Source organism: Macrobrachium nipponense, chromosome 5, assembly GCF_015104395.2.
Source record: "Macrobrachium nipponense isolate FS-2020 chromosome 5, ASM1510439v2, whole genome shotgun sequence".
In the NCBI taxonomy this organism is placed as follows: Eukaryota; Metazoa; Arthropoda; class Malacostraca; order Decapoda; family Palaemonidae; genus Macrobrachium; species Macrobrachium nipponense.
In genome coordinates, this window is record NC_061107.1 from 108,842,643 (window position 1) to 108,866,478 (window position 23,836).

General features: G+C 36.0%; 2 protein-coding genes across 2 annotated transcripts in view; one reads left to right on the forward strand and one right to left on the reverse strand.

Moving 5' to 3' along the window:
• LOC135215315 (piwi-like protein Siwi) overlaps nucleotides 1-23,836 on the forward strand; it is a 360,399-nt gene that overhangs the window by 213,745 nt on the left and 122,818 nt on the right. The window lies entirely within an intron of this gene.
• Nucleotides 1-23,836, reverse strand: part of LOC135215579 (piwi-like protein Siwi) — a 327,956-nt gene that overhangs the window by 80,695 nt on the left and 223,425 nt on the right. The window contains exons 8-9 of the mRNA XM_064250442.1: nucleotides 21,088-21,244; nucleotides 20,836-20,955 (exon numbers count right to left, since the gene is read on the reverse strand). Of these exons, the coding sequence (XP_064106512.1) occupies nucleotides 20,836-20,955; nucleotides 21,088-21,244 (277 nt within the window). The remainder of the gene's footprint in view (nucleotides 1-20,835; nucleotides 20,956-21,087; nucleotides 21,245-23,836) is intronic.

Genomic DNA, 23,836 nt, shown 5'->3' on the forward strand with positions numbered 1-23,836 from the left:
AATTATATATGAAATTTCGTTTTTGCGCTATCATATATCGCATTATTTATATATGATAATGATAATTTTTTTCATTTCTGATGGTTGCATACTAAATTTCAAGCAATGACAAAAAAAGGAACCAAAAATGAACTCTTAATCTTGAAAACTAAGCGCGCTGTGATTTTTTGAAAAAAAAAATTTTTCCGCTTCCGCGCTCTCTCTCAAACCCCTCCGGCACACGGGAGTCCTTTTTTTATTTACCGCTCCGGCGTTTAAGGGTTAATAAATAATGATTATTATGAATGTATATTTGTTTTTTGTGTATTAATAAACCAAAACTATTTTATTTATCATAATTTATCATAAATGATGATCCCTTTGCTCATATATCGCAGCCTGGGACTGCTTGAGGCAAGATGGAGCACTCCTTCCTACGCAATTCTCTCTCCCCCCTTCACTAACTCTGCTTATTACAGCGAATTTTCTTCTTCTGTGTGTTAGAGAGATGTTTTCCTTGTATTTTCCTCTTTGGCATGATGAAATTCTTGCCCGAAACAAAGATAAACGTAATTGCAAGAGAATGTCAAGAAGTGAAACTCGAAGGCGTACACTTTTTTTTTTAAAGACAATTTAATAAATCATGATTATGATGAAATTCATATTCCAATTTGGGTATTAAAAAACCAAAACTTTGTTATTTATCATAAATGAAGATCTCTTTGCTCAAAGATCGTAGCCTTAGGCACAGTGTGACGTGTGCTGTCAAGCAAGAAGGGGGCGTTGCTAAGCAACCCTCCCCTCTCTCTTCACTAACTACGCATATATTATGATATTCTGTAATAATGTAATAATACTTGAGCGATTTTTCTTCGTCTGTATGTTAGCGAGATGTTTCCCTTGTCTTTTCCTCATTAGCATGATGAAATTCTTGCCGAAACATACATAAAAATAAGTGAAAGCAGGCGAATGTCAGACGTGAAATGGAATGTGTAGACTACTTGACGTCTGTGATCGCACTAAATCAGGACTGGACTTTGTAGCTTGAGCCTGAAGTCTCCTTCTCGACTCGGGGAATGTCTACAGATGCCATTTCTCCCAATTTCTTTGACAATAATTATCAAAATTTATGATAATAGAAGAAATATTGCATTTTCTTGTGCGGATCAATGTTTTAGGCTTATTGAGTTACGTTAACTAATTACCCTGTAACTACGAAAGTAAGAGGAATTTTGACTAAATATTTTGTATACGTATTCTCAATTGCCATATGAAGCTCCATGAATTCTTTCATGACTGCATTTTTCGCCCTATACCTCCATATATAGAGGTTCCGGCCAGCCCCCTTAAATGCCTGTTGTTTTGTTTACGAGCGTTACTCAGGTGCGCATGCACAAACTTCTTTCTTCTCATACTAAAAAGCACCAGTGACGCATCTCAGAAAGTTTTTTGTCACTTTGTCGTAATTTTTGCACAGTTTTATATTAACCGTTACAGTTTTATATGTGAAAATACAACAAAAACCAACTCATGGTTGTAGCTTTTATCAGTTTTGAAATATTTTCATATAAATAACGATGTGCCAAAATTTCAACCTTCGGTCAACTTTGGCTCAACCGAAAGGTAAAAAAAAACGCAATTGTAAGATAAAACTTTTACATTCTAGTAATATTCAATCATTTACCTTTATTTTGCAACAAATCGGAAGTCTCTAGCACAACATTTCGATTTATCGTGAATTTTTGAAAAACGCTTTCCTTATGTCCACGTGCGGTAACTTGGCCGAAATCTCAGAAATTCTTTCATCAGTTTGTCGTAATGTTAGCACCATTTATATTAACCGTTACAAAGTTTTATATATGAAAATGTGCGCAATTTCATGTAGAATACAACAAAAAATAACTCATGGTTGTAGCTTTTATCAGTTTTGAAATATTTTCATTTAAATTACGACATAGAAAAAATTCGACCTTTGGTCAAATTTAACTCAACCGAAATGGTCAAAAGATGCAATTGTAAGCTAAAGCACTTACAGTCTAGTAATATTCTATCAATTACCTTCATTTTGCAACAAACAGGAAGTCTCTAGCACAATATTTTGATTTATGGTGAAAAAAAATAAAATAAAATAAATAAAACGTCCGAGCATTACAAATTCATGCATCATTTTGTGATAATATTTTCTCTTTGTGTTGCTGAGACAGTTTTACAATTTGTTATATACCAAAATCATCACAATTTAGTGTACAAAAAAAAAAAAAAAAAAAAAGTACTCATTAGCTTCAACCGTCTTGCCCACAGCGCGACTTGTATATAATTATATATGAAATTTTTTTCCACGCTGTTATATATTCCAATATTTATATATGATGAAATTTTTTTCATTTCTGATGGTTGCATTACTAAACTTCAGGCAATGACAAAAAAGGAGCCAAAAATGAACTCTTAATCTTGAAAACTAAGCGTGCTGTTTTTTTTGTAAAAAAAAAAAAAAAAAAAAAAAAAAAGCTTTTTTTCGCCTCGGCGCTAACTCCCGAACGCCGCCGGCATACGACAGACACTTTGGGAAATAGCCGCTCAGCGTTTAAGGGTTAAAGAAATTAATAATGGGAAAAGATCACTGGTGTGCAAGTCATCAACTACATTCCAATCTATTCTGTCAACTATATTTGTTGTACAGAAGATTTAGGTCTACTCAAAAAATGTTCTATGTGTTTTCGAAAAATGTGCTAATTTCATCATCATTCATACAGCACATGTCGTTTGACTCCATGAACTCTTCACTTTTACTCCCTGCTCTATTTGAGATTACACAGTTACAGTCCCATATCGGGCTGTGAGCATTAAAATCACCTACTATTAATGTAGGTTCTCTGGCATTGCCAAACAAATACTTAAGTTTACCTATGCCATAATTTGTTAGGTTGGTTGTATGGTATATTATAAATTACATAATTATAGTTTTTTATTCGTACTTTGATACTTGATATTTGCAAGTCAGCAAAGTTTGCAAGTCCTCTGCCATCACATACTTTGGTATGTACATATATAGCTGTACCTAAATTTCCTTTTCTCTAGATGTAGATATTAAGGTATATTTACAAATTGTTGATATTTTTTTAATTGACATATTGTAAACATATCATCATTGGTTTGTATTTTCAGTAAGCGTTGTAATTCACCCAAATGTCATCTAGACCATTTATGTTCCATTGTATTATATGATTATTGAAAATATGTTGAGCATTCATGCATTACCACCTTCTTGTGGATTATCGATTTGCATTTTTTCTAAAATTTTATTTATAACATTTAATTATTTTCTTTATAAGACATTAGGTGTCCAATGCACAGTTTTTTTTTTTTTTTTTTTTTTTTAGAAAAAATGTTATTTATAACATTTAATTATTTTCTTTATAAGACATTAGGTGTCCAATGCACATAGTTTTTTTTTTTTTAAGTCTCTAGACTAGTAATTTCTTTACTTGTATATTTTATAAAATTTTGTATGTTGTTTGTTAAATGTCTTATGTTCTGTTTTTGTTGCATAGTTCGATGATACATTCATGACATCCACGTGTTTTTATATGTCCTTTTTCATTTACTATTGGTGCACCAATTACTGGTGATGGTGTAATCTCTCCTCCCTTCACAATCATTTTTGTCTATGGTGCTCTCCTCTACTATTTCTTTATTGTTCTGGGTATTTGCATCTATTGCTTCTATTATTACTTTAGGAGACAAAAGTATGTTATTTTCTGGTTTGTGTGCTTTTCTTCTGATCCTTGGTCTTTGCTTTAACAGATACCTCTCTAATAATTGTGGTTTTTTGGTTTTGGGTGGAGTTCACTCTCAAGGCCTCTTTTAAGCTTCCAGTTCATTATACCTATCTTGTAATGTTTCTGATACATGTGTCATTTTCTTGTTTCTCTCTCCCTCAATATCTCAAATGAATTTGAACATATATTTGCACAAGTTTCTTACTATATTAGATTCTTGTAAAGTTATTTTTTCTTCTGATTTCTCTATTAGGAGTTTGTCACTTCCATTTTTGTTTCATTCCTTGAGCTCATTGCAGTAGAGAACATTTGCTTCCTAGCGAGATCATGCATTCTTCTAACTCTCAACTCTAGTTTGGCTTCTCTTATTGGCATTCTGATCACTCTTGAAGTCATTTCCATTTGTAATATATATATAATATACACTCCTTACACCTACCATACACTCCTTACATCTACCATGGTGATTTTGGCCACAGTTCACATATTTTGGTTCACCACACTTCCACTGCGTGGTATGTTCATCAGATCCACAATACACACATTGATAAATTTCTGCAATTTTTCCATGTATGTCCATACTTATTTCAGTTTTGGCACTGTAGTGGTTTTGAAGCATACGGTCTCAGTTCTCTTGTTTTGGCCCATGATTTTAATTTTAAAAAGCAATTGTTGGCCTTCAAAATTTCATTTTTGCTATTCTCAATGTATTTTCATTACTCTGTCTACTGTCTATACTATATATTTCACAATCTTGCACATTGTTAAACCCATTTTCAAGGGAATAGAGCAAAATATTTTTTTCTATGGGCTCCTCACTTTTACGAAGTACTACAGTACCCTGTACACTGTTCATACTGTCATGTTTTCTTCTCTTTACCTTTATATTGTCAATGTTCTTTATGGTTAAATAATTTTCGGATTGGTTTTTTGTAGTGGTTTCTATTAACCACATCTGGTCTATTATTTGTCTAAAATACATTTCTGAGGTTTAAATAATTTTCGGATTGGTTTTTTGTAGTGGTTTCTATTAACCACATCTGGTCTATTATTTGTCTAAAATACATTTCTGAGGTTGTGTGCCTATTTAACACACAAGTTTCCAATCTTAATGCAGATGTTTTTTTTGTCGGTTTCCATGGTCAAAACCTTGACCAACCTCCACTCCTGAAGAGGGAGTCAAGCGAGTCAAGGTTGGGTCAATTTGATATTTACAGGTAGTGCTCGAGTTACGATAATTCGTTTTACGATAATCCGATGTTACGATGGGGTTAGCAATTAATACTAAAAAAAAAAAAAAAAAAAAAAAAAAAAAAGTTGAAAATGCGTATTTTTAAATTTCGCGCACAGCGAGCGCTGGCAGCAGCGTACTACGCTGTACGATATGTTGGCCCGAGAGCGAGAGGCTGGCGTAGGTACAGCGGCAATGAGTTCGACCTCACTTGCGCTCGTTTTGAACCAAGAAACATTAGGTCGGTGTTCGTTTGTGATTTGAGAGTTTTTTTAAGTACCGAAAATTAAAACAAAAAAACTGTCTGCCAAACAACCAAATAGGTGTCCTGCTGGTAGTGCAAAAAAGAAGAGGCAATCCATCACTTTGGAGCAGAAACTGAAAATAATAAACCAGCGTGAAGCAGGAAAGGCAGTCATGGTTATCGCACGTGACGAACGTTTATCGCAATCGACGGTATCCACCATCCTCAAGGACAAGAAACGCGTAATGGATGCCGTAAAGGCATCTGCTTCAGTTCATTCAACGGTTATATCAAAGAAGAGGATAGGGCCTTTGGAAGAAATGGAGCAGTTACTGGTCACGTGGATGGAGGATCAAATACAAAAGCGTATGCCGCTCACCCTCTTAACCATTCAGACAAAGGCGCGCATGCTTTTTGAAGAGCTGAAGAAGAATTATGATGATAACCACAACAAAAGTTTTGCAGCAAGTGCTGGATGGTTTCGTCGTTTCAAGAACCGCCATAATTTTCACAGTGTGAAAATTAGCGGTGAAGCAGCAAGCGCTGATGCGACGGGGCCGCTAAATTTAAGGATGTTTTAAACGAGATCGTCGTTAATGAAGGCTACTTGCCAGAGCAAATCTTTAATGTTGACGAAACCGGACTTTATTGGAAACGTATGCCACAACGGTCCTACATCCACAAAGAAGCACGGTGATGCCCGGGTTTAAGGCATACAAGGATCGATTGACTCTTCTGCTTGGGGGAAATGTGGCTGGGTATAAACTTAAGCCCTTTAGATTTATCACTCAGAAAATCCAAGGGCTTTAAAAAACATCGACAAGCAGACACTTCCTGTGCATTACCGTCATAATAAAAAAGCTTGGATGACTGCAATATTGTTCGAGGACTGGTTCGTTCATTGCTTCATTCCGGAAGTGAAAGATTATTGTAGAAAAAATAACATCCCCTTCAAAATTCTTCTGATTCTCAGACAATGCTCCTGGCCACCCTCAGCACATCGGAGATAGTATTAACGAGAATGTAAAAGTTGTGTTTCTGCCACCAAACACAACTTCTCTCATACAACCCATGGATCAGGGTGCTGTGGCTACGTTCAAGGCGTATTATCTTCGGAACACGTTTGCGCAGGCTGTTCAGGCTACGGATAACGAGGAGAAAGATCTCAGAACTTTCTGGAAAGAATTTAGTGTTCTTAACTCCATTATGAACATTGGAAGGGCGTGGAAGGAGGTAAAGAAAGTGTATGAATGGGGTCTGGAAAAATCTGCTGAAAGTGTATGTGAACTCGTTTAAAGGTTTCGATCAGAATGAAGAAGTGGAAATCAATAAAAAGATCTTGATACTTGGGAAAAGTTTAGATTTAGAAATTGACGAGGAAGATATCCAAGAACTTATAGATGTGCAAGATGTAGAGCTAACGGCAGAGGATTTAATTGCACTTGCAGAAGAGAAAAAAAAAGCAGAAGAGGAAGAAGAAATAAAAGAGCCGGAGCGAACGTTTACGACTAAAAAACTGGCAGAGGCGTTTGCTTTATTTGATCAAGGACTGAAACTTTTAAGTGAAATGGATGGGGACGAGGAACGGTTTGCCAAAGTTCAGAGGGCTCATCAAGACAGTGTTGCATGTTACCGATTAATTTATGAAGAACGAAAAAAACGCACTGTGCAACCTACAATGGATTTTTTCTTCAAGAGAACGACTCCAGTGCATTCCGCTTCCCCCAGCCCTACCCCCTCACTTGAGACTCGATCCTGTACGTCTCGGAACAGTTGTTTCCTCGAGACACCTGAACTTACAGAAGAAGAAATTTTATCTGAGGAAGAGCGAATTGATGATCCTGCTGCTTTATCATCATCCTCCTCTTCCGATCTTTAGTTATAGTAGCCATGAACAGCCTGACACCGATCACGTATGCCAACAACGGACCGAATCTTGGTGAGTACCCTTTACGCTACAGTCTGATCCTTGTTCTTATTATTAAGTTTCTTTTTATACTTAATTATCATAAGTCAATCTGCATTGAAACACCCGAACTAGCTGATATTAATAATTACTATACCTTATATGTATAGGTATACTGTGTAGTGTAGGCTAATCTTCCATATATGTGTATATAGCATAGCCTATATGGTACTGATTAACTTAGTGTAGGCTAGGCTATATCCGAGATACGATTTTCTCAACTTACGATGGGTTTTTCGGAACCTAACCCCATCGTAAGTAGGAGAATACCTGTACTTATTCTTTGTGGCTTGTATGGCATTAAATTTTTTATACCAGCCTGCTCTTCATTACCTGGGATTTCCTTGAAATAGTCCATTGAGAGGAATTGTGAGTCATGATTGCTGACGTCCTTGGGGATATGGCACCTGGATGATGATGAGGAGGAGTCCGTTGCCATGCCAGAAGTTTTAGGGATTTTTTTCTTGTCCATATAACAAGATTAAATATTTCGTCCAGGATGAGATCCCTCTCACCGAGGAGGTCCAATTGAGGGAGAAGCAATACTGTTACACTGTGGTAACTGCCCAGGAACACTCACCTGGATATCCGTCATACCCACAGTGCCTGAAGGGTTGTCAGTCCGTTGAGATCAGACCCAGCACTGTGGCCATGGCTTGACATAAAAATTACCCCTCGCTCGACCACGTCAGGTACTCTAAGTTTTACGGGTGGAGTGACATGCTACCCAACTCCACCCTCCATGTTAAATGGGCAGTGAAATCAGCAGTCCAAAACCATGCCAAGGTCGTCAACGAAAGAAGGAAAGGTGGAAAATTAATGGAGAGAGAGAGAGAGAGAGAGAGAGAGAGAGAGAGGATAGAGAGAGAGAGAGAGAGAGAGAGAGAGAGAGAGGAGAGAGAGAGCGAGAGAGGAAGAGAGAGAGAGAGAGAGAGAGAGAGAGAGAGAGAGAGTAAAGGAGTTAGATGTCCCAATGTTCAGTTGAATCCTCAGCAGTGAGTAGGCATAAAGGGGCATAATCTCTCTGCAGTGGATCCCTAAGCCGCCCACCTCATGAAGGAGTTGGGATCAGGGGGAGTGTGTTAGAATTGTGGTGTTTGTTGAGCTGTGTGAAGTTTTGGTACCGTAGGTGTTTGTATGTGTAGTGATTTTGTCGTGTTGTTTAGAGTTGTATGGTTTTGGTTGTTTGTTTGGTTTTCTGGTGTATGATATTCAGCAGCTGTTTGTCTCTGAACAACAGAATCAAGAGGACAGCAAAGTGTCTCGCCCCGAATTTCTTGGTATATGGTGAGTACATGGATTCCAAGAGTTTTGTATGTTTTCCTCGCTGAACCAACCATCCTGTACTTAAATAGGAACATAAAGAGGAAAGAGTGGCTGGGAGGAATTTGTTAGCCGGTACGAGTCCGTAAATGTGGGGAAGTCTGTATTCAACTTGCTTAGCTTTGATTCTGCCACAGCTTTCCAAATTTATTCTCACAAACACTCCTCTAGAGAGCCTCTACATCACACATGGCTCTGGAAGAATGTTTAACTAAATCTTAATTCCTAAGGTTAAAACATCATTTAATATTGCTGAAAAACTTATATTGTCAGCTGCAGGTATGCTGGTTAAAAAGGCAGCTGAATAACTAAAGACCGTTTACCGTTTCTCACCAGGTAAGTGAATTAATGCAGATATTGTTGATCAAGTTTTGAACAAGCTGAAACCAAGACAGTCTTTCTTTTTTTCCCCCAAGTTGATGAATCAACTGATGTCAGTGCGCAGGTTGTGGAAAGAGACATGCTCAAAGGGGGATTTAATGTGATTTCCTCTGTCACACCACTATTTTTCCAAAAACAAGAACGTGAAAGATATACAAGTACCTCGGATTTTGAACTTAATCTGTTCCAGAAGGCTGGTCAAAACTTGAATTGTTGTTAATTTAAAACAAATATCCCCATCAGAAAAGAAAGGAGTTGGGATCATTCATTCTAGCCCACCCAGAGAGTCCCTTTTAACATTTTTTTGATTAATATGTTAACCCAAAGAGTTCCTCTTAAATTTTTATTGATTAAGATGTTAAAAAATAAATCAAAGGTGTAAAGTAATAAAGTTTTATATGAAGTAAAAATGATATTTTGATAATAAAACAGTTTTGTATATACTTACCAGGCAGTTCCACTGCTATAGTCCGATGCGATCGGCAGCTAGAAAAAATTTTAAAAAATCCCGCCAGAACGGTTGGTACTCCTGGGTGATACTCTTCTCCCCCGCCTCTACTGGGGGTTGGTAGTGACTATGGTAGCGTCTTCAGATATTACTGCTGCCATAACACTGGAAACACAGTCGGAGGGCAGCTAGAAAATTTATGTTTTTTCATTCAATACGGTGACGTACAATCTTAGGTTTTTCGCCAGTTGGTGGTTTTGTTGCTAGTCAGCAAGTTTAGTGAAACTCTTAAGTTTTTTCATATTCGGCTTAGTTTTTTCTGTATGCTTTAGCCTAGGCGAGTCATGTCGGACTGCTGTTTTTCACTGGTTAGGTTCTGCAGCACTGTTTGCAGAACTAGGTTAACCAAGGCTAAGTATGACTCTCGTTTGTAGTGTGCGAGTTGCAGGGGGGCAAGACTGCTCTCCTGAGAATGTGTGTGACGAATGTAAGGACTGGAGTGCTCAGGCATGGAAGACATTTTCTAATCATTTACGTAAGTTGGATAGGGATCGGTAGAGAAAAGCCTTATTCACAGCTAATGTAGTGAAAGATTCCTCCTCTGTTGCTTTAATTAGTCAGCAAATTCCTGTAGATGAGCCTTAACTAATAGTCCTAATGCTAACACTCCTTCGCCTCCTACCCAGGACCCCGATGACCCCCAACCCAATACCAATGCCAGTCTTAAATGTCAAATGAGTGCTGCTTTTAAAGTACTTATGGATGTTATGCATAAAATTGGTGATTCTGTGTAAATTTTGATGAATGATAGGTCCAGTGCTAAATCTAATGTCTGTGAGAGTGGGTCTGCTCGACCCACTCGTGCTCCTAGACTGAGGTCTCTGTCAAAACTCCCCAGAACCTGGGAGGCATGCAGACAGTCAAAGGGAGGCAAGTGAGGACTGCCCTTGAGTAAGCGCTCCCTCAGACGATCCTGTTGAACGTTCCCAGATGTCAAAGAACACTATTGGAAAGGCGTTTCTGGGAGACATTTATCATCTAGTGACCCTAATGAAGACTTTCTGAGGCGCTGACGGCGTTTTTCGGAAATTTGACGTCCACTGAAAAGGACAAGAGGAGCCTCACCCTTTTCTGTGCCCATGAAGAGTGTATATGTAGTTGGACTCACTTTTTGCATTCCACTCTTACTTCTAAAGGAGTTGTGTTCGATAAAAAGTGCAGACATGTCGAACAAGAGTGATATTGTTTTTGTGAAATCTAAAGATTTTCCTCTTCAAGAATATTCTTCTTCCCAAGAAATCGATGGATTTCTGATTACCAGAACAAGTAGCGTCCGATAAGCACCCAACGTCAAGTAAGCAGTCGACGCCCACTGGGCATCCAGCGACAGACAAGCTCTTTTGTGCCCGGTAGGTGCCCTCCTCCTAAGAAGCACATTAACCTGGAATTGGCAACCATCTCATACAAGTTGGATCGCATTTTAGGTTTGGTACAAATTTAGGGAGCTGTCGATCCTACTTTGAGAATACAAGATTTGTCTCCAGTATCTTCAGAAGATGAACAGCGAGACTCAGATGCAGGAGAAGAGGATAATGCAGAGAAGAGCTCTTTGAATGCAGCATTTAAACAACTCCTTCATTTCTTCGTAGCAAATTAACCAGAATCTTTTGCTCTGAGGGAGCCCGCCTCTCTGGATTCATCTTGGAAAAGGAACAACCTTGGAGAGTAGTCAAAATTTCCAAAATTTGTTTTGTCTATCTCAGCAAAGAAGGCTTTAAAGAAAATTGAAGCTTGGCTTAAACTTGAGAGAACAGGGAAAAGGAATGCTGTGTTTTCCCCCAATCTCGGCTGTCTTCTAGGAGATATATTTGGTATGGGACAAAAGAAATGTTTGCTTTAGGAAATGCTGCTGCTTCTTAAGGAGATTTTTCTTGTCTGGTGGACTCTAAAAGATCAGCCTTTTCAGCTGCTAAAGTATGCTCTCCTCATAGGAGATCGACCATCTTCTCAGGAGCGTTTTCCATTCCTTGGGAGTAGCAAGTTTCATTGATTGGTGAAATGGGGTGTAAAGCAGAACGCTCAAATCCAGCTCCTTGCCTGAAGACAAGTTTGCGGATGTTTCCAGCGTCATTTACTGTGTGGACAGTGTGATCAGGGATGGCGCCTCTCCACTTCCTGCCATTTTTACGTTGGGAATTTGGAAAAGCGTGAATTGTGGTGTACTTTTGCTATGAAGGGCGTGACTAGAACTTTACTCCCCATTAGACAAGAAACATCTTTTTCCGAACATGCAGTAGTATCAGAAATTGCTTCTCTACCATAGGCTAAAGCAACACAAGACCTGTTGGCTCAGTTGTCAAAGACACCTAAAGGAACTCTTCCTACAGGGAACCGTCAATCAGTGGTAACAGACCCAGCCTTTAGAAGTATACACCCTTTCGAAGGGGGAGGTACATATAAGAACTTCACAAGAGGCAGAGGAAAAACAGCAAGTATTGCAAAACTTTTAAAAAAACCCACAACAGGAGAATCAAGAAAATAAGAGTTTTTTCATCAATGCAGTAGATGCGAGACTTCAGGATTTTTGGAATTGTTGGGAAAGTATGGGTGCAGAACTTTCGACCATACTTGTTCTCAGGGACGGATATCAGATCCCTTTTGAAACTGATCCACCTTTAGAGGATTCTCCACTTCCATTTCCAGCATATTTGCCAGTGTCAGAGAAGTCTGTTGCCCTTCAGGTAAAATGTTAGAATTTTATTTCTGTGTAAGATTTACAAAGTTTGCTGAAAATGGCGAATGGCCAGCTGGGACTGAGGGAAGAGACTGGAACCCCTCAAAGAAACTGAAATGGACGTAGCAGGCAAAGGCTGATAAAATCAATTTCATCCAAGTTTTTGTAAGGATAACCAAAGGAATTGATTGTGAGAGAAAGACAGTTTGTTTACGTTTACACTTGGATCCTGAGCGCAGAGATTAATTATGTCACAACACAACTTACTGTTGGGAAACAGTACAATTTAAAATAAACAACGTTTTTACAAAGAAATACATAACACCATAAGTAAAGAATGCAAGTAAGAAATGAAAAGAAAGATAGAATAACTTTTCACAAGGAAGTCATTTAAACAAAAGAATGCATAAGTTGAATGCAGTGCCCATGTATTTATTATGGAGCTGAATTACTTTTAGTGGTAAAAAAATCATAAAAAGCAAGTCGCTTGGTAGGAATTTCACCGTAACAAAAACAAATGATTCGGGCTAATTGAGTACAAGTGAAAGAAATGGGCAAAATATGAAAGAAAAAATCAACCCAGCCCAGCTGGAAATTGAGTGGGAAGCAGACCAGTCTCCCACCCAATTACCCACCACTATCTGCTTCTCCTCTCTATGGTCTCAATCAGTACACCTAACACTGGCTCAAGTAAACTTTTTATTGTTTATTACTGTATTATATTTGATTTTTATATTCAATCATTGTTAAACTTGTGAAATTCCCCTATATTTTTTGTATTGAATTGGTACAGCTTTTACATAAAATACAGAAATGTCTTTACTGTCACTTCCCCTCTCTTCAACAATACAAACGCTTCCTTGTTCTATCAACTCTGTGTCACTACCTTTATCTTGTTTGTTAAATTTTTGTGGAACTATTATTTTATTCATTTTGTTGAATATGGTTATCATTAAACTATACAGACTCACTCAACACACTAAACACTGGCTCAGGTGACTTTTTTCTTTTATTGTTAATGTATTGCATTTTTTTTATATTAATCATAGTTAAATTTACTGTGGAATTCCCTTTCTTTGTTCCTGTGAATTCTTACTACTTTTATGTACATACAGCAATGGTTTTAATGTCTTCTCCTCTCAACAATATAATCACTCCCTCCATCTTAAGTTGGCTGTGCGTATGATTTTTTCATCATTTATGCTAAATTTTATTGTGAAATTACAAATTTTTAATCAATTTGTATTTTTCATATCTAACAAAACTGAGGTCTTAACAATAGGATAACTTCCAAGCGCCAGCTGGTAACTGGTTAACGCAATAAAAGATTGTAAAGCAAAAATCTGTGAGATCTGGCAACTACTGCATGTAATGAGGTGATAGCTGGTTAGAGACTGCGCACCAGACCTCATCAGGCTTGTCTTTTCCTTAACTGCCTTGGAGAGTAGATGCTATCATTTTTGCTCTCCTTCCAAGCCGATTGTTTTGTGACCATGATTCTTTCCTTTTCAGTGTGTTGTCTGTGATTGTTTCTGTTTATTATGGATTCCTACAATACTTCATGGCCTCGTCAATGCATGTGTATGGGCATTTAGGGACTTCTTTGCTTAAGGCGGGTAGCATCAACATCAACAGGTCCTCATATGACATGCAGTATGTGCAGAGCAAATTATTGAATTGTAACCAATACCTGCATGGAATGTCGTTCTTGGTCACAGAGGAGTGTTTTATAAAAACACGAAAAAATGCAGTTTCATCTCTTTCTTTCTTGGGAGGGGTTTTCTTCGCATCGTCTGGACGATTCCTCTTCTCCCTCTCCCTCGCCTTCGTTTTCTTCCATTGATTCGTCAATGGAAGTATCGGGAGTGCCACAGAGTGATGTTATGTTTAATGTAGGCCCCCCCCTCTAGTTGCAATTCTCTTGCCGAGGGGGGAGGCTACACCATCTAATTCCCTTGTTTCAGGTTTGGAGTCTTCCAAGATGGTGGCTGCTTGGGCGTCCAACTTGGCTATGGGGGTTCACCTTCCTTGGATGGGGCTATTGGTTTCCGCATTTCAATGGAGGCAAGTAACCCCTCCTCCGGCCCCCATTTGCAACTCCTACCCCTCCCAAGCACTCCTCTATGTATTAGTCTTTACAATTGCCAGTTTTCCAGACCCATATTCCGACTAGCTAAAATTTTTGGACCGGGAATGTTTCAAATTTTAAAAAAAAAAAATTTTATATGCCAATTATTTCGGAAATTAAGAAAAGCTTACAGAACCTTCAAAATATTTTTAGTTTCTTTTTTATTCTAACATGAAAATTTTGCCCAAACATTTTTCATATATAAAAACTCTATGAAATGCCTAATATGAAACGGAGCAAATATTCCGAGAATGTGACGTACCCATTTTAGGAAGGATTTATTTGGGCAGAGAAAATTTCCGCAGCACGGGAGGGAAGGAAAGTTTTTTTTTTGTTTTTTTTTTTTTTTAAAAATTAACCATAAAAATCTAAATATTGTGTCTAAGAGAACTTACAAATTTGTTTTTAAAGATTAAGAATAAAACTTGACTGACTTACTTTACTATAACTGTAAGAGTTTTAAAGCTTACAATTGCGTTTATTGACCATTTCAGTAATTAGGTCCAAATGTTTTGACCGAACGTGGGTTTTTTTCTATTTATCGTGAGATCCTATATGCCAAAATATTTTCAAAAAAAAATTGAGAAAAGCTAAAACCTTCTAATTATTTTTTGTTGTATTCTACAAGCAATTGCGCAGCATTTTCATATATAAAAACTTCATGTAAAACGGCTAATTAAATTTAAAAATGGTTGCAAAACAATTACCGAGCAATCGCCACTTATGATTTTTTTTCGGAATAAAAAGTTTTACCGCCGCTGGAACCGTAAAGAAAATGTTATTTTTTGTTTTTTTCATAAATTCACCATAAAATTCAAAATATTTGTGCTAGAGACCTTCCAATTTGTTGCAAAATGAAGGTAAAATGAATTGAATATTACTAAGAAGTATAAGTGTTCTAAGGCTTATAATCTTGCGTTTTTTTTAACCAATTTCGGTAGAGGTCAAAGTTCACAAAAGGGTTTTGAAAAAATTGTTTCAAACTAATCATTTTTATTTTTTAATATGAAAATATTTTCATAAATTGAAAAAAGCTACAACCATGGGTTTGTTTTTAGTTGTAATTTGTGCATGAAATTGCGCACATTTCTATATATATAAAAACTTTTATGTAACTTGCTAAATTTTAAAATGATGGGCAAACAAATTACCACAACGCAGCAGAGTAATGATTTTTTTCGGGGGAAGAGGTTTTTACCGCTCGGACGTAAGGAAAAAGTTATTTCATAAATTCACCATAAATCGAAATATTGTGCTAGAGACTTCCAATTAGTTGCAAAATTATGATAAATGATTGAATATTACTAAAATATAAAGTTTTAGCTTACAATTGCGTTTTTCGACCATTTCGGTAGAGTCGAAGTTGACCAAAGGTTGAAATTTTGGCACTTATCGTTATTTATATGAAAATATCTCAAAACTGATAAAAGCTACAATCATGAGTATTTTTTTTTTGTATTCTACATAAAAATGCGCACATTTTCCTATATAATACTCCATGTAACAGCTAATTTGAAATGGTACAAAAATTATGTCAAAGTGACAAAATAATTTCAGAGATGTGTCACATATACTTTTTAGTGCGGCAAGTAAGATATTCGTGCTTGCGCGCCTGCGTAATGATTGTAAACAAAACAAAACAACACCTTGATCTGTGAACTCCCAGCATCCCCCAAGGCGCGTGATTCAAGTTTTCGGCTGGTAGGCCTAAAAGTATTTTTCCGCGAACTTTTAAAAAAACTTTTGTATGTCGACATAAAATACGTCCAGTCAGCGTTTAAGGGTTAAACAAATTATTTTTTATTAAATGTTTCATAACATTTTTCTTCATTACACTTTTATATGTGATGTTAGACTCACAGGTTTATAATTACTTGCCTCTAGTCTTCATCCACTTTAGAAAGTTGGGGTAATATATGCTAATTTGTGCTCATAAATCTTGCCTGTATCTACACTGTATTAATAATATTGTAAGGGACTTTGTGATAGAATGAATTACTTTCTTTAACAAAATAGGAGGGACACCATCAGGACCAGCTGCAGCTCCATTTTTAATTTCATTAATAGCCAGCACAATATCGGCTTCATTAACCCTTAAACGCCAAGCCGCTATTTCCAAAAGTGTCTCCTGTATGCCGGCGGCGTTTCCGAGTGAGCGCCGAAGCGGAAAATATGTTTTTTTCAAAAAAATCACAGCACACTTAATTTTCAAGATTAAGAGTTCATTTTTGGCTCCTTTTTTTGTCATTGCCTGAAGTTTAGTATGCAACCATCAAAAATGAAAAAAGATCATCATATATAAATATTGGAATATATGACAGCCAGAAAAAAATTTCATATAAAATTGTATACAAATCGTGCTGTGAACAAAAAGATTAAAGCTAATGGGTTAATTATTTTTTCGTTGTATTGTACACTAAATTGCAATTATTTTGGTATATAATAAATTGTAAAAGGATCAAAGCATCACACAAAATATCACAATATGATGCAAGAATTTGTAACGCGCGATGTAAAAAAAAAAAGCAGTTTTCAAAACTTCACCATAAATAGAAATATTGTGCTAGAGACTTCCCGTTAGTTGCAAAATGAAGGTAATTGATTGAATATTACTAGACTGTAAGTGTTGTAGCTTACAATTGCCGTTTTCGACCATTTCGGTCGCGTTATAGTTGACCGAAGTTCAAATTTTTTATAGTTATTTATATGAAAATATTTCAAAACTGATAAAAGCTACAACCATGGGGTTGTTTTTTGTTGTATTCTACATGAAATTGCAAACATTTTCATATATAAAACTTTATTTAATGGCTAAATAAAAGTGTGCAAACATTACGACAATCGGACAAAAAATATTCAGATTTTTTCGGCAGTTACTGCGCAGACTTAGGAAATTTTTTTTTTTTTTTTTTTTTTTTACTAAAATTCACCATAAATCAAAATATTGTGCTAGAGACTTCCAATTTGTTGCAAAAAGAAGGTAAATGATTGAGTATTACTAGAATGTAAGAGTTTTAGCTTACAATTGCAGTTTTTCAAACATTTCGGTCGAGTCAAAGTTGACCGAAGGTTGAAATTTTGGAACATCGTTATTTATATGAAAATATTTCAAAACTGACAAAAGCTACAACCATGAGTTGTTTTTTGCTGTATTCTACATGAAATTGTGCACATTTTCATATATAAAACTATGTAACGGCTTATATAAAATGGTGCAAAAATTATGTCAAAAGTGACTAAATAATTTCAGAGATGTGTCGCTGATGCTTTTTAGTGCGAGAAGAAAGAAATTCGCACTTGCGCACCTGGGTAACGATTGTAAACAAAACAACAGCTTGATCCGTGAACTCCCATCATCCCCTAAGGGGCGATTCTAAAGTCTTTGCCTAATAGGCCTGTAACTATTTTTCTGCGAATTTAAAAAAATTTTATTTTGCTGACGTTTCGTACGTCGGTTCAGCACTCGACAGTTTAATACATCTAATCGGCGTTAAAGGGTTAATATCTATGTCTGATAAATATTCACTATTTTCATCCCTTATTTTTGTATCATCTTCATTATCAATTCTAGGTTTAAATTCTCTCTATCTTTCTGCCAATATATTGCATATTTCCTTTTTTTATCAGTTAATCTCCCTTCAATTCTTAGAGGGCCTATTTCTATTCTTCTTTTATTCATCTTTTTTGCATACAAGTACAATAGTTTGGAGTTTTGCATGATATTTACTAGTTTTTTTTTTTCTTCCTAGTTCTGTTTTCCATTTTCTTTTGATTGTATAATCTTTTGTTCTGCGCACTCTCTTAATTTTCAGTTCCATCACTTTCCATGTATTTTTTTATTTTGGAAGACCTTTTTCACTTTCCGATTTTCTGGAACAAGATCCTTCTGTCTCTTGGTATGCATGACTGATGTTTACTTTTCTTCTTCGGTATATATTTATCAACTTTTTTCTCCAATGTTTTATATATCATCTCCGTATTTATTGGTATATCATCACTTACAAAAATGTTATCCCAATCTTTGTTTAATTCTTCATTTATTTCTGACCATTTTATATTTTTACTGTAGAAATTGTATTTTCCATATCCTTACCACTTTTTCATTTCTTACTTATCTCTGTTTCCACTTGCTTTGGAATGGACTGTTAATTTCATGACATTATGATCTGAAATACTCGCATTATAAACTATTATTTCTTTAACATAATTCACCTCGTTCACAAATACTAGGTCTGAAGTATTTTCCTTTCTTGTTGGCAGGTGATTTATTTGTTGAATGTTGTACTCTAGTAGCATATATAATAGCTTTTCGAATTGCCTCTTATCTTCTGCACTACCATTACTCTTTTTTTATATGTATAAATATAACCACAATCTCTAATTCGTTCTTTCCAATCTACGAAAGCAAAGTTAAAGTGTGGATAGAATAGTCCAGTCCTTGTGATTTCTACATATATCATCCAATTTTTCTATTATTGTGTCAAACTCTTTAGTATTAGGGGGTCTATATGTTTATTGATTTTTCAGATTCAAATTCTACCGCAATAAGTTCACATACCGAGTTACTATATTTCTCATATATTTTTCCTTGTTTTATGTCTTTCCCATATATTGCGGTTTCCCCTTGATTCCTATTTTTTCTATCTGATCTATAAGTTAGGAACCCTTTTATTTGATCATCATTAAGTCTCTCTTGGGAATACCAGGTTTCACTTATATTCATTATATCTCTTTTCTTTTCAATTTGGGTTAGTTCTTCTAAAGTAATCTATTTTTCTTTTTGAGTTACTCGTAACTAAACCCTGTGCATCATCACTATGATGGTTTGCATGTTATCTCCATTTAATATGGGTAATAATAAGGATTTTCCCATGTCTCTTTCCTGTTCTGGTATGTTGTTCTTTTCTTCATTTCCAGAAATTCTGACATTAAAAAATCCAACTTTTCCAATATATTTGATCTTCTTTCATCATAATTATTAATTTTATGTCTGAATCTGCAATTTTCTCCGTATCTGCACCATCCCCTAGCATTGTATATACAGCATTTATCTCTTGAGCTGTATCTTAGAGCTGATGCTTGGAACTTCTTTGCTGACACTCCATATTGCAGTGATGGCTTGCTTTTTTCCTTCACCTCATGTTCTTTGTTCCTCTATTTGTTTCTTTTCTATTTTAGATTTTATTATTTAATAGATTTAATTTATTTTGATTCATGGCTACAGGGTGCATATATTTAGGTTTTTGCATATTTTTGGATGCAGATCTCTGCATTCATCCTCATAGCCGTCTAGGTATGGACATTTACCATAGATTTCATAGTTGTAACAACCTTGGGATGTTTGTAGTAACTCTTTCACCAAATCTGCAATTTCCTCTTTTCAAAAGGGTGCAGACTTTTGTCTTTCTTTTCTATCTCTTTCCTATCAGTATGCAGATCTGGGTAAAGCCTCTTCGGGATTTTATTTTGTGTTGTCACGTCATAATTCATTTCTTCGTATGTTTGCTGCCTGATTGCCTCATATGTAGCATCTATGAGTATCTCTGCATCCATACTCTTGTCTTGCTCTTTATTTTCATTATTTTTTTTCTGTCATTTCAGTTTTGTTTTCTTCTCTGGTATCCTTACCCGTATTTTGCATGACTTCAGCATATTGTGGATGAGAGAGAGAGAGAGAGAGAGAGAGAGAGAGAGAGAGAGAGAGAGAGAGAGAGAGAGAGAGAGAGAGAGACTCACTCTCTCATAATAGGACAAGATTTACCAAGAAGTTCATTGAATCTGACATTAAAAATTTATTACTTCCAGGCAAACCATAGTAAATGATTAGGCAAATGAAATTCCACATTTTCATTCAAGAGTTATTACATACTAGGGCAAAATATCTGGCGGTGACACACTCTACGGCAACGTTAACAAGGCTAGGGCACCGTAAGATGGACTGTGACATCCGTAGACTTTTGAATTTCACTTAGCGTCAGGCCCCCGGAAAGGAACTCCTGCCGTTAACCGAAGGCTGCCTATACACAAGCACATTTACTTTTGCCCAACAGAATAGAGGTATTTTTGCACTCCCATCTACTTTTACCATTTAATCCTTCTAGTACATTTTTGCACTGAGAAAAGTATGGTCAATGATATAAAGTGGATAAGGTATGTGCAGAATTTAGATCACTTTCAGCTATTTAGTGTTCAAGACAGTAAAAGGAGTTGGAGTAGTTGGACAATAAGATCAAATGATACGTAAAATATATGAAATGAAAGTCAACGATCTACAAATGCAACTGTTTTGAAAGTAGTCAAGGAATATCCATTTCCCAAACCTTGCTATTGTAGCTACCAGTTATGCAAATACAGAAAAAAAGATCTTGTCAAAATAATATTTGGTAGATAGTGACAATATAAAGCGTGCTACAGTAATTCCTTGGGGGGTTAAAAAGAGATGAAACAGTATAAGAGATAAATTCATTTGGAACATTAAAAAATCTAGTCAAAATAAATATTTTGCAAATATTGAATACTGACTTTCAACCTCACTTGGAACACTAAATAAATTAAGTAATTCTGGTATATAACTGTTATTACATTATAAAAACACCATACAGTAAGGCTATCTTTACTTTACCTTGATTGGAACATTGACTTTCCAGGGTTCACCACCTAGTTTGCAGTTCATTTGTATGGCAATTTTTGTTGCCACTGACATCAACCGCTGCTTTTTAAAGAGCGTCCTACTCAGAACACACTGAAAAATTTTCAAAATAACTCTTAAGAATATCTTCAACTATGGCACAAAAGATGAACAAACATCTTACAATGTACTGAGTTTATCAAAGAATCTACTTACAATTCCAGCATTAAAATAGACCATACTTACTTGACTTGGGACACCCATCTTGACAGTCAAATGCCTCTTGATGGCACTGTATCTATCCAGCCTATTATTGGGTAAAATGACGAGAACTAGCTGGAATCCTGACAAATCATTCAAAACTCCAACAAACTCTGGAGTGCTATCACCACGAAGGCAAATACTGAAAATCAATTTTCACAATTAGTTGTAAAAAATGTTAAAACTCAACAGTGAGTTACAGGAGGCTTAGTCTTTACAAGATTATTTTGTGGCATACAACAGCAGCTTCTTTGGAGCAACATAAGCAATATACAGGCAGCCCTCAGTTTGCATTTTTATTGGTTAGCGACATTTCAGTTTTACGGCGCTCGTTCAATATATTCATAACTGGGTTTTACCCTTTGCACTTTCTAGTACCAAATGTCTGGTTGTCGGTGGGTTAGGCTAGCGCCAAGACCATAAAATACAAAAAACGAATATGCATATTTTCCTTGGCCGTTTTAAAAAATTAATTCTTTACTTCCCAAGCAGCTGCAGAGAAAAAAGACTGGCCCGAGTAACCTGGTGTGTATGTGGGAAAATTATTGAGTGACCCCTCTGAGCCCTGTAACAATTTTTTTTGTCTCCCCAATAATTTATTTTATAAGTTTTAGATCCTCATTGGTTATTCCCTATCAAAACTTTTGATCTCTTTTTCATATTTCATGTCGGAAAGAAAATTTTTGAAATTTTTTTTGGCTTTGATTTTGTGCTTATGGCACAGCTGTGTTTTGTGCGATTTTGATTAGTGTATTGAATAGCATGGATATTTATTTGAAGAAAAAAAAAAAAAAAAAAAAAAAAAAAAAAAAAAAAAAAAAAAAATCAAATACTAAGCTGGCAGCAGGTCCTCAAAATTGATAAAAACCATATTGGCTCTATCTAGAGAGAGAGAGAGAGAGAGAGAGAGAGAGAGAGAAATCTGGCATTGTGCTGCAAATGCCTAAGGGGGATATTGACTAACTGTGAACTCAAGAGCCTGTAGTCCAATTTGAGTATATACTACGTGCAAATGCGAGCCAAACAAGGTGTTTCTGTTTTTGTAGCTGGGTTACCAGCCTAATCTTCCTAGAGACAACTCTGTTGTACCCTAACTTTATCCGAATCACAGCTTATCAAACACGTAGCCAGTCGAGGTTTTGCTCCTTCAGTTCTGTGGACGTTAGTCTGGTTTACCTCCAAGTAGCACATTTCAACTCCCCCTTACAGCAAGTAACGACAGTTTACAAGGTCTCCCCATGGAGATACCAGGATGGGGGATTTCAACTCCACCCCCACCTCCCTGTCTTTCCTCCTATCACCCTAAGAGATGTATGGTGGTGATGGTCTTTGGAGGCATATGATCAAGTTTGGTTAAGTGAGCCGAGTTCCCATTAGTTAATTTCCCCCTAGGCATTTGTAGCTTGACACCAGAAATGCTCTTTTTTCCAGATAGAGCCGAAAAATTTTTTCCATTAAAGTTGAGGACCTTCGGTTGGCTGAGTGTTCAATATTTTTGTAAAAAATTATTTTTGCAAATAGAAAAGTGTCCATACCATTTGATACGCTTATCAAAAGGTGTTCGGAATTATAATCTCAATAAATACAGCTATACCAAAAACTATAAAGAGAGAGAGAGAGAGAGAGAGAGAGAGAGAGAGAGAGAGAGAGAGAGAGAGAGAGAGAGAATCGGACGATATATGAAAAGGAGTTCAAAGTTTTGATTAGGATTAACCATTGAGAATCTCAAGTAAATAAAAAAAATTATTGGAGAGATGAAACTAATCGTTTCAGGGCTCAAGGGGTTATCTTAATTTTTTTCCGTATACACACCTCAAGTTACTTGGGGCTTTTTTTTTTTTTTTTTTTTTTTTTTTTGTGGAGCTTACAATTTATTTTTACTTGAAATTTGGTAGTTGCCAAATATGTATAGATTATAGGAAAAATACAACTTGAACTTTTTCCCAATGAAAAATTTATTGTACTCGTTAAAAAATAATTTTTTTTTTTAGAAAATTTTTGGTCATAGTTAACCTGAACAAAATAACTTTTTTGTGGTGTAAACCAAAGATGTGTGTTCATATTATATCCCAAATATTAAATATACCTGTTTTCTTTTGTTTAGGCAGACATCTCAACTGGTAGAAAATTGGAGAACGCAGGGCTGGGGAGACTTCTGCCCATAGATCTTTAGAAATCTAGTTGCTTCTGTTCCTAATAGGCTGAAGTTAGTCATTCTCCACAACAGGACCTACAAAGTACTACAGGATTGCTTGACGAGTACCCTGATGCAATATAGTTTGTTTTTCCACTTTTTAGACTTAAGATTTTTTTCCTGGCGTCACGTGTCAAGGGCTCGAGGCAGTAATTCTTTCTGGCCAGTATAATACTACACAATCAAGTATTGTGCATGTGTAAGTTTTAAATTATAAGAAAAAGTATCTACCACATATACTCGTGTATCATGCGACTTTTGAAGCCCTAATTTTGGAGCGGACTTTAAGGGGGTCGCATCTTACATGAGATATAAAATTAGAGTATGTAATAATCATATATTAGTATCATTGTGATGAAATACAAACATAATGGATATGCATCTTTTCCATGGATCTTTTAAAATTGAAGGTTTTATTTCACTACATCCAATAATATATTTATTTTCTTTTTACTATTTATTTGTAATATAAAATACAAACAAAGCAATCATGTTTTGGTTTGAAAATCAGCTAAGGGCGATTGCGAGTAAGTTTGTCTT